This window comes from Mustela putorius, unplaced genomic scaffold (assembly GCF_011764305.1).
Source record: "Mustela putorius furo isolate JIRA1106 unplaced genomic scaffold, ASM1176430v1.1 tig00000083_pilon_pilon_pilon, whole genome shotgun sequence".
Taxonomy (NCBI): Eukaryota; Metazoa; Chordata; class Mammalia; order Carnivora; family Mustelidae; genus Mustela; species Mustela putorius.
In genome coordinates this window covers 44,087,343-44,099,606 of record NW_025421273.1, presented here as the reverse complement: position 1 = coordinate 44,099,606, position 12,264 = coordinate 44,087,343, and the positions used below count along the sequence as shown (strand labels likewise).

The 12,264-nt window shown below is 36.0% G+C and overlaps 1 protein-coding gene across 9 annotated transcripts in view; it reads right to left on the bottom strand.

The window, feature by feature from the left end:
- N4BP2 (NEDD4 binding protein 2) overlaps positions 1-12,264 on the bottom strand; it is an 83,828-nt gene that overhangs the window by 3,835 nt on the left and 67,729 nt on the right. For 8 of the 9 annotated variants that reach the window (XM_004764026.3, XM_004764028.3, XM_045076672.1 and 5 more), the window contains 3 exons: positions 8,730-8,918; positions 7,595-7,763; positions 1,001-1,124 (listed from right to left, as the gene is read on the bottom strand). In XM_004764026.3, coding sequence (XP_004764083.1) covers positions 1,001-1,124; positions 7,595-7,763; positions 8,730-8,918 — 482 coding nt within the window. Of the gene's footprint in view, positions 1-1,000; positions 1,125-7,594; positions 7,764-8,729; positions 8,919-12,264 lie in introns of those variants that run through there. The other variant, XR_006605736.1, reaches the window with a different exon arrangement.

Genomic DNA, 12,264 nt, shown 5'->3' with positions numbered 1-12,264 from the left:
TTAAGATTTTTCAAAACTCTCAAACCTGAATTTGACCTTCATGAAGGAAGAGCATATTGTCTGAAGGATAAGCTGATGTCCGCATTACATTATTTCTACGCATTAAGTGAGTACTAAAAAGAAATATCTAACATAATCGTAAGTCTGATTCCTCAGGCCGTGAAATGCTTCCAAGCCCTTAATGTGAAATTTAAAAAACACTAGTCTCTACAATAGCCCATTAATTCCAACATGATAATGTTCTAGTCCAACTACTTTTTTAACAGACACTCTGAAATGTCACCTGTTCGCATGCTCAGCATTAATGTTACCATTTCCTATAATGTAGCCAAACGACATTTTATTACATGGCATAAATGTAACTAAAACTAGAAGTAAGGGGAGGTATGGTACTTAATGATAAACATCCTCAGGGAATCTATCCATCAACAGATCTTATTCTTAAGACTTTACTTGTCATTTCCTGTTATTGAATAATAATCACTTAATGAAAAAGGACATGTCATGTTCGTTAGTTAAGATCATTACAACACTTGATTTACGGACATGTATAGATTCATAGTGACTGGATGCTTCTGCTAAACTTTAAAAAAATCCAAAATATAATCATATTTTAGTAGAAACCCCCAACTCCTTCCGAAATCTATAAACGCATAAATAGTAATTTTAAACTATGATACATATAATCTCACTATCTTGGATAATACATGATCAAAAAAACACAATTATACTTACTTTCTGTTATATTTTGAATTTATGATAGAAATAGTTTTGTCGAGTGATTGCTTCAACAAGAAACACATCTGTCTTTCATTTCTGGTTTTCTGAACATCATATATCCATCAGGGAATGTTGTATCATAATTTAAGCATAAACTTGTGGCTAATACGAGGTGGTTAAATTTAGTTAACTATTTTAATAAACCATCTGAGCACATGACTAGTGTTTACTATCTGTATATGGGCAATTGCCATTATCAATAACAGAAATCTATACTCACCTGAAGCTATGGCTTGTGAGGTATTTAATGACGGCTGGTTTGATGCGAGCTACTCCTCCTTGGCTGTGGTTTCCTCTCCCCGTAATCACAGACAGATAGGACTTCCCACCATTCTGCTTAAATTCTGTTACAACAGGAATTGGAACAGTTAAAATTCATTTATGTTACATTCTCAATAGAAAACAAACCTGAACTATTCAAACACATATGGAATTATTTTCATGGGGATTTAGATATTTATAAATTCAAAAAGCCCCCAAATTGAGGTTTTTAAATCCATGTTTCATCTATACTGTTTAAGTACAGAAGCCTCAAAGCAACTCATCCACCTAAACACAAGTGAAAGTTCTTCCCCTATGGGGAAGGAGATTTCTGTGTCCTACCAGAATTTCTTTCTAAAATAATGATAATGACAATAACAATATTAATGATATCTTACAATTGTTACACACCTGGAGTGAGGCACTGCTTAAGGCAACTTAATTTATTAACTAAGAATCTTCACAATGGGGACACCTGGGTGGCTCAGTGGTCCTGGGATTGAGTCCCACATCAGTTCTCTGCTCCTCAGGGAGCCTGCTTACTCCTCTCTCTCTGCCTGCCTCTCTGCCTACTTGTGATCTCTGACTGTCAAATAAATAAATAAAATCTTTAAAAAAGAAAAAAAAAATCTTCACAATGACCCTTTTAATTAAATATGCTGAAGCCAGCCAGCTTTGGTCTGATTAACAGTTCTGCTGTTAATGGCTGGATGGTATGACCATGGACAAGTTATTTAGCCTATCTGTGCCAATTTCCTTATCAGGAAAATGGGATACAGTCTTACTGTTAAAGATAATTGTTAAGAAACTCTTCTAAGGGCAACCTGGCTGGCTCAGGTTGGAAGAAGATGTGACTCTTGATCTCGGGGTTGTGAGTTTCGAGCCTATGTTGAGTACAGAGATTACAAAAAAAAAAACCTTAAAAAACTCTTCTAAAGAGATAGTTTTTAAATATTAAATGAGCCTAGGCCTCTTGTAAGAATATAGATCCTGCTCTGGATATGACCAGGTGAAAATCAAATGTATAAATCCATAAAGTAAGTAACAGCTACAATAAAATAACAAAAACAGTGTTAAGTAAGAGTTGACTTAATGAATTTAATAAATATTTGTTCCTCAATCATAAACAGCACAAATTTTACCTTTAGCATAAAATATACATAATATAAATATTCTATATTCTGCTCATTAAGTTGCCCTAAGACTCCAGCAGATCCACCGTTTTTCAAGTCTCCTATCTCCAAGGCAATATTTAGCCCAAAATTTTAAGAGGGTATGTTGCCCTTGCATTTCTAATTCCTTTTTTGCTTAAGATCTCCATTTCTTTATTTCTTTCTTGCCTTTTTTAAAAAGACATCATTTATTTATTTGAGTGAGAGAGAGTATAAGCAGGGCAGAGAGGGAGGGGCAGAGAGAGAGGGAGAAGCAGACTCCCCGCTGAGCAGGAAGCTCAACACAGGGCTTGATCCCAGAGCCTTGAGATCATGACCTGAGCCAAAGGCAAACACTTAACCAACTGAGACACCCAGGCGCCCCAAGATCTCCATTTCTACTCTAGTCCATACCCATGACTTCAAGCAGTGTTCTGTTCAAAATTCAACTCTTCCTGGGTGCTACATACACAGGATATTCACTTTGAAGAGTTTTTATGCTATACAATTGTTACTTGTGCCCTGTTCTTCATAGATGTGATATTACAAAGTTTATTTTTAAAAAAACCTCAACTCCCATAATAATTCCCTCTCATCACTCCTTCACTGCTGCTCCCCTTATCAGTTAGGGCAGTCATTTATACCACCTCATTTTTAAATTCACTGTTCTGAAAATGTTCCACAGTTAAATTGCGTGCCTCAGATAAAAGTAGGCATTCAAAGGATGGCTACTGAATGAATTAACGTTTATGTTTAGAGGTCCCCAAATTTCACGCTATTCCTAAATTTAACATCCTTAAAAAAAAAAAAAAAATCTATTTAACTCATTTTTAAGCCCAGCTCAGATTTCTTAAATCTGTAAATATTTCTGTGTATATTTCAAAAAGGACTCTTACACACACACACACACACACACACACACACACAATATCACCACCATATCTTATAAATAGCTCCTTAATATCATGCTTCTAAAAATGGCTAAAAGTTTCCCTCAACAAAATGTTTTTACAGTAGTTTGCTTAAGTCACAGTTGAAAACAGGTCCACACATTGCATTTGATTGATATATTTCTGAAGTAACTTTTAATCTAAATATTCTCCTTCCTCCTGGGTTTTTCTTTACAATTTGTTGAAAGATTTGGTTTATTTATGGGACACCTGGGTGGCTCAATAGGTTAAGCGGCTGCCTTCAGCTTAGGTCATGATGCCAGGGTCCTGGGACTGAGACCCGCCTTGGGCTCCCTACTCGGCAGGGAGTCTGCTTTTCTCTCTGCCTGCCACTCTGCCTGCTTGTGCGCGCTCTCTCTCTCTGACAAGTAACTAAAAAAAATCTTTAAAGAAAAAAAAAAAACTTTATTTATCCCAGATTTTCACAGCATTGATTGTATGTATCCTCATGGTACTATTTAACCTGTTCCTCTGTTCCCTGTAAATCCCTACAAAGTAGTAAAAACTTCATGGGTGCCTGTGATGCACAGTCCAACCAGAAGGCACATAAAGGTCAGATACTTCTTTTGTTATTCACTCCCAAGTTTGACAATCCCCTTTTATTACTAAAAGTAATGGAGGGCAGAGCCACAGATTGTCCCCTGGATGTATTTCTGTTCAACAATACTACCACCTGGTGGTGACTCGCTGCAACTACAGACTACCACAGGTGGCAACACGCCCAAGGATAGGCCTGGCGTCAGAAAGGGTTTTGTATCTTGGGTCTGACATTACACAAGTTATTTAACTTTTTTTCTTGTAATCTTTTTTATTAAGATACAGTTAATACAACATAAAGCTCATGATTTTAAAAATGTACAATTCAGTGGCTTTTAGTATAATATTGTGCAACCATAAACACTAACATTCCATCATCTCAGAAAGAAATTTTCTGTACTTGTTGAGCAGTCACTCCCAATCCATACTTTTTAGCCCCAGCAACCACTAATATACTTTCTGTTTCTATTGGTTTGTCTATTCTGAACATTTCATATGAATGGTAATCATATAAAAAGGGGCCCTTATGTACCTGACTTCTTTCACAAAACGTTTACAAGGCTCATCCATGTTGCATGATGTATCACTACTTGATTTCTTTTTGTGGCTGAATAATATTCCGTTGAATAGATACACCAAATGTTGTTTTCCCTTTTATCAGCTGATAGACATTTAGTTGTTTCTACTTTTTGGCTATTGTGAACATTCACGTTTGTGTGTGAATGAATTGTGCTTTCAATTCTCTTGTGTACATAACCAGGAGCAGAACCTGCTGGTTCATACGGTAACTCTAGGTTAAACTTTTTGAGGAACGCCAACCTTTTCCATAGTGGCTGCACCATTTAACATCCTCACTAGCAACATAAAGGGTTAAGGGATGCCTGGGTAGCTCAGTTGCTTAAGCGACTGCCTTCAGCATAGGTCACGATTCCAGGGCCCTGGGATCGAGTCCCACATCAGGCTCCTTGCTGCCAAAAACTACTAGTTAATTAGAAAGAAAAGGTATATTTACACAGAGAAATCTAGCAGAGTCCCACATGAGCTAAGAAATCAAACTTAACATCACCAATAATGGGCCAAAATGACCACGTTATGGCTTTTGATGTATTTATCAAGGATAATTCAATATCACCTATATAGTCTTTTTGCCAAAAAAATACTCTGAATCTAATCAGGAGGAAAGAATCAGACAAAACTGTAGGTCAATCTACCAAAAGCTAGGAGTCTTCAAAATGTCAACATAGACAAAAAAAAAGGCAACGTAACTATTCCTATTTTTTCTTGAGTAATCTCTACACCCAAAACGGAGCTCGAACTCATGACCCTGAGATCAAGAGTCACATGCTCCATTGATTGAGCTAGCCAGGTGCCCCAAATTATTTCTATATTACTGCAGGCTACAGACACAGGGCAATCAGCTGGAACATATAATGTCTGACTAGATCCTGGCTTAGGGGGAAGAAATGGCACAGCTGTAAAAGACATTTCCATATAGCTGGAGAAATGTGGATGTGGCCTGTATATTAGACAATATTGTTAAAACAATGTTAAATATCTTAAAAGTAACAATGGTACTGTGATTCTGTAGGAGGATGCATTTGTTCTCAAGAGATAAACATGCTAAGGTATTTGGAGGTAAGGTACCACAGTGGTTAACAACTTATTTTCAAATAGTTCAGCAAAAACCAGTTTTAAACAGATTAAGCAAATGTGGCCAAAGGTTAACAACTGATCGATCTGGGTAAAAGATATATCTTTTACAATTGTCTATTATACAATTATTTCAACTTCTCTATGGGTTCTTAATTTTTCAACATAAAAAGCCAGGAAAAGGGGCTCCTGGGTGGCTCAGTGGGTTAAGCCTCTGCCTTCAGCTCAGTTCAGGATCTTGGGATCCTGGGATCGAGCCCCACATCAGGCTCTCTAATCAGCAAGGAGCCTGCTTCCCCCCCCCTTCTCTGCCTGCCTCTCTGCCTACTTGGGATCTCTCTCTGTCATATAAAATCTTTAAAAAAAAATCCAGGAAAAAAGACAGCAATAAGAGTACACATGTTGATATGCAAAGTAAAGCTCACTGTGACATAATAATTAAATGTGAGTAGAGGAATGGATACATTATGATGTACTCAGAATATTATACAGCGGTTACAATAAAAAAATGATACTATCAACATGAGTATATCTTGAAAACTATGCTGAGTGAAAATAAACAGTTTTGTTGAAGGCAGTGTGAAACCATGTACATTTATTTCTTAAAATTCACAAAAGAAATACTACAGAATGATTATTGATGAATGTACATATAGTAAAGGTATTTTAAAAACTAGACAGGAACCAAACTGAAAGATGTTGATTTCCACCAGAAAGATAAGGAAGAAAGAAAAAATGATTGGGAAGAACAGAGGTACCTGACTGGCTCAGTTGGTAGTGTATACCGACTCTTGACCTAAGGATTGTGGGTTCAAGCCCCACACTTAGTGTTAAGATTACTTTAAAAAAAAAAAAATCTTAAAAATACCTGGAAAGACTACAAAGGGAAGAGTAAAAATAAAATGTAAAGCATACCTGGTAAAATGTTATCACTTGTTACTTGGATTCATGGGGACACAGGTGTTTCATTATATTACTGTAAGCTTTTCAACATGGTTTTTATGGTAAACAGATGAATTTCCAACCTCTATATTAATCATATTTCATCAAGGATTTAATTGATAAACTTAAAATGATACATTGATAAACTTGCATAAAGTATAAAGCCTCCCTATAAATACTATATATGTAATATCATATATGCATAAGTTAACCAGAATAATATAGCTATCAGAGACAAGGCAGGGTTATGGAGTTCATACCTGGGGCATGGACTCCCATGTCTCCACAATAAAATGGAAGATAAAGAAAAAGCCAAATTCAGAATTCAAAAATAGTCTAGTAGTGGTAAAAGAAGATGACTTCTGGAATTGGAGTCTGGAGTAACTAAAACAGATTGACTTTTTCTAAATGCTACCATTATCCAAATGATAATGAAAAAGAAACAAGATAATTTAATGCATATGAAGTACATGACACTGGATGGAAAAAGATCCTCATCCAAACCCCTTGGAAGAGGTAGAACTTAGAAAAGAGGCAGGTAGTGGCCTTTCCTGAACCTGCAAAGACAAAATACAAGCAGAAAAGGAGAAAGGGAGCACCCGCATAATGCACACACTCCGAAAGCCTGCCTTCTGTGATAATTCTGTAAAAATCGTCACTTTACTTCCGCATTTTACTGAACACCTATTGAACAACTGGCATCTAATACACATTCATTAGCTTTAATAAATGTCCACTGAACAAAGATGTCTGATACTCCTGAAAGGTCCCATTTATAAGTCACAGAGGATTCTCAGATTATACCATGCCCCCCCTTTAATATACAGCAAAGGAATACAAATAAAACTGAAGTAGGGAGTCACCTAACAAGAATTAAAAACTTGAAACAAAAAAATATGAGATATGGAAATAAAAAGAAAATGTTAATGACTATGGCAATGAGTTTTCCAAGAAGGTCCCCTTGAAGCATGATTCTAAATACAAATATCCATAAACGTGACACAGATATCCTCAGCCGGTGAACTGAGAATCTCCTGATTGGCAAGTTTACTAATATAAGCAAAAACATATTTTCTATTTACTTCCTTTTTAAAAGATTTTATTTATCCATTTGACAGAGAGAGAGAGAGACAGTAAGAGAGGGAACACAAGCGAGAGTGGGAGAGAGAGAGAAGCAGGCTTCCTGCTGAGCAGGGAGCCTGATGCAGAGCTCGATCCAGGACTCTGGGATCATGACCTGAGCCGAAGGCAGGTGCTTAATGACCAAGCCACCCAGATGCCCCATATTTTCCATTTTTAATTTGTCATTACCGCAAGTTTTACCTTCAGTTTTCTGCTGTAAAACTGTCATCAAGTGTTCTATAGCTTCATCCACATGCAGCCCATGGAGGTCTAAAACATTCTGTGGCAGCAGGGAGGCATTGACTTTCTCGAAAATCTCCACAGCAGCAAGGTGATTGGCTTCTTTCATCTTCTGCTCATGGAGACTACCCTTTTATTTTAAATAGACCACCAGTAAACACTTTTGCTATTTGCTACTTAGAAGACAAGTGAGGAAATAAACAGTGCCCCAAATAAAAGGTAAGACAAAAGAGGGACAACAAATCTAAAATTTTAAATAATGCAGTGGCCTATGCAAGAAGGCACCAAAGTTTAGGTGAATTTCGGTGAATCAGTAACGTAGTTCTTAAAATACTAAATCATCATTTCTAACAGATTTCCTAATCCAAAAACCATAGAAGAGGAAGACTTAAATAAACATCGCCTATCTCAAGAAGGACTCCATTAGTTATCCTTCAATAATCCTGATCTCATTCAACATCTTGTGGTTACTCCTGAAGCCATCCCTCAAGGTATGTTATTTGGGCTCACGAGGTTATACCAGTTTATCTTTCTCCACTCAATGACAAAAAGCAATCCATATTGGAACCACAAAGCTAAAAAGGAAATCAGATAGGTTTCTTATAATACTATGTCCAATAAGCCTGAGTCAAAATTTTACTTCCCTGAAAGATACTAATGCAACTTTCTTTTTCTGGACCTAAAAGTGATATATTACTAAAAATTCAAACATGCTAGAAAGCACAAGTCCCCCATAATTCCACTCTGACATGGTCAATATTAACATTCTGTTGTCTTTCCTTCAGAAAACCTGTATCTGTTTAGAAGTAGTGCTAAATGACATATTTTATCCTAAAAGAAAATATGGACTGACAGAATAAACTGTAATTCATGTGAGCCATAAATGCAAAAGCAACCATAGAAACTGAGCATTTCAACAGAGAGGAAATTCTCAGAACCATACATTTCTTATATATTAGGCTATCTTATGTCATTTATATAATCTACATCCCCCAGAATAACTTAATCTAGTCACAATAAGAGTATTACCTGCTTTAAGATTAATCAGATATCATAAATGACAATAAAAGAAATAATAATCTGTTTTCCTCTTTACCTGTTGGGCATAAAATGTGGCAACATGTTTTTTCCCCATCCGATAAGCTTCTTTTGCTTTGCTGTAGCATTCAATCCTCTTCTGCTGGTGCAGGAAAGCCTCTGCTCTGTAGTCATTATACTCTGGGTACTCAAAATCCTGGAAAGATGGTTCACTTGATATGTCTTCAGTCTCTTTTGATTTCTTTGCCTACAAGATGTTAGACAATAAATAAAACACAAAAAGAGTAGAAAAATATAGGCTTTTTCTTCAGAAAGTGAGATGCACTATTTTTTGTCTTTTCTTTTAAAAGATTGTATTTATTTATTTATTTATTTGAGAGGGAGAAAGCAAGAGAGCACAAGCAGGGGTTGTGTCAGAGGAAGAGGAAGAAGCAGACTCCCCACTGAACAGGGAGCCCAATGTGGGGCTCGATCCCAGGACCCTGAGATCATGACCTGACCCAAAGGCAGACGCTTAACCCACTGAGCGACCCAGGCATCCCTATTTTTTAACCCTTCTTCTCAGGAAAGGAGACTCTCCCCAGAGTCGACTTAGTAAGTCATGTATTTAGCAACTACATTAACTTTTTCATGGTATAAGTTACCTCTTCTTTAACCACTCTTATCTTAAAAGATGTTGCAAAGTTCTCTAAAATTATCAAAATATAATTAGGTCACAAAGCCAAACCAAAAAAGAAAACACAAGATATTCAAAGAATAAAACTCATATAGCTAATGCAAAATTTTCCAAATTTTAGTTTGTAAACCCAGAGAGTCCAGTCATTGAAGGTAGTAATGGCATATTTCAATAATTTTTATTTTAAAAAAATCAATAAAATCATTAAATAAATTCTTTTTGCAGGGACTCCTGAATGGCTGTCAGTTTAGCATCTGCCTTTGGCTCAGGTCATGATCCCGGGGTCCTAGGATCAAATCCACATCAGGCTCAGCAGGGAGTCTGCTTCTCCTTCTGCCTGCCACTCCCCCTGCTTGTGGTCTCTCTCTCTCCCCCTGACAAAATCTTTCAAAAAATAAAAAATAAAGCAGAAGGATATATGGAATGCCCACAACTATTAGTAAAAATTACAGGTAGGTTTCAATTTTTCAATTGCAGTTTTTCAATCAGCTCACTACTACCAACTAGCCACTATGCTAGTGTTGACTTCTGAGCTTTCTGAAACACCATCAATCAAGTACCTGCTATTCAAAATGGACTTTAAACAAGCAAAAGTAACTCTAAGACACAAAGTAATGAAAATAATAATTATGCTCCAATACTCCCCACTGAACAGAAAACTACATGTTTCTGAAGATGTCTCTAAGTATCAAAAGTTGGTGTTTAAAAAACAGCAAAATATAGTGACTTCTACATCCAATTTGGTTTTTGATTTAGCACATTCCTAAAGAGCCACTTGCAGAAAACTGCTTGCAAATGGCAATCTGATACATTTCTTAGCATGTCACTAGGGGGTGGGAGTGGGTATTAATTATTATGATTTAAGTGGATTTTCTTAAAAGCTTAATATAATTCCAAGGGGCGCCTGAGTGGCTCAGTGGGGTAAGCCTCTGCCTTCAGCTCAAGTCATGATCTCAGGGTTCTGGGATCAAGCCCTGCATAGGGATCTCTGCTCAGCAGAGAGCTTGCCTCTACCTCCCCCTCCCTCTCTGCCTGCCTCTCTGCCTATTTGTGATCTCTGTCAAATAAACTAGTAAAATCTTTTAAAAATTAAATAAATAAATAAAAGAATTCCAAGTATCAGGTGCCATACCAAGTAATTTAATGAATATTTTATGAAAACTCAATCCCAAAATTCCTCCAAAAATATAATTTTTAACTTCTTAAATAAATCATACTTTTCCGATACAATTAATTCAAAGTAAATTAAATAGTGTAGGCTCTTACACTTTCCTAAAAGCTGAAAACTGTCATTAAATTAGAAATATAACCAAAAACTATAATTATAATGTACTCTACAATACAATCTTTAATAAAATGCCACTTTAATTTTTTAAAGTAATATCATTTGATATATATTAAATATTACATTTAAATTTTATGTATATATTATATAATACCTACATTACTAATTGATCATTTTTTCAAATTGCCTGCCTGTGAATTGAGTTCCGAAATCACAAAAGGTTGGTTAAAAATACTGGTCTAATATATAATAGTTGATTATATTATCTTTTTACTCATTACATTTTATTAAACCCCTAGAATTCTAGAGGTTGAAAACAAGTTAAAGAATAAAATAAAGGTATCACCATATTCCTGACCCATTATTAAAGTCAAAAAATTTATAAATAGCATCACCTAGGTGGCTCAGTCAGTTAAATGGCTGACTCCAGCTCAGGTCATGATCTCAGAGTCCTGGAATTGAGCCCCAAGGCAGGCTCTGCACTCAGTGGAGAGTTTGCTTTTCTCTCTCCTTCTGACCCTCACCCCCTCATGCTCTCTCTCTCTTTCTCTCTCAAAATAAATAAATCTTGAGGAGCGCCTGGGTGGCTCAGTGGGTTAAGCCTCTGCCTTCAGCTCAGGTCATGATCTCGGGGTCCTGGGATCGAACTCCGCATCAGGCTCTCTGCTCGGCAGGGAGCCTGCTGCCCTCTCTCTGCCTGCGTACTTGTGATCTCTCTCTCTCTCTCTCTCTGTGAAATAAATAAATAAATAAGATCTTTTAAAAAATTTTTTTAAATAAATACATAAATCTTTTAAAAAAATTGTTTGTACAGTTGATTTACTTTTGCAACAAATAGCCAACTTATTTAATGAAAGAATACAAAGCTCTCTCTCACATAAGAATATGCATGGACCCTCTGTCACTCTCACCATTACTTAATCACAAGCTTGTTTCATATTAATGTTAAGTATTCTATGAGTATATGGTTTTGCATCTGATAAAAATCAAAGATTTGGTAAGGAGAGGATAATAAAAATGCTTTCTATGACTTCTGAAAAGCCAAAGTGCTTAACAGTATGAACATAAATATTTCATAGCATCAGAGTCTCTGTTGGTGTTCATACTTAAAAAATGCAAATCATATTTGGATCTCTGGGAAGAGACCCTTCATTTCTTATTCTTAAAAAAGAAAAAAAAACAGTATGCAATGAGAAATGCTTTCCCAAATAGCTATTCTCTTTCAAAATAAAACCAAGATTTATTTTTATAACCATTTCATAGGGATGTGGTTTATTACTATAACCCTATTAACAAGGGCCAAGAGAAACATGCTTCCTAAGAATTCTCCTCATTAATGCCACTTACTCTCTTGAAAGTATAATGTACTATAATACCAAAACCATTTCCCCTGGTAACAAGCTTGTAAAATTCATTAAAGGCTAAAGGGAAAAACAGTAGTATTAACAAAACAACAGTTTTAAATGCTAGTTTCTTGAAAAGAGACAAATCAACATATTAGTGGTACCATGATACCCCTGTTTAATATGTGTGGTCCTTTAGAGTCCTAGGATATCAAAGACAGAGTATTCTGCTCAAAAATCTGAAAATATTTTTTATCAGTGTTATGATACCTGCCTATATTTTGTGTAA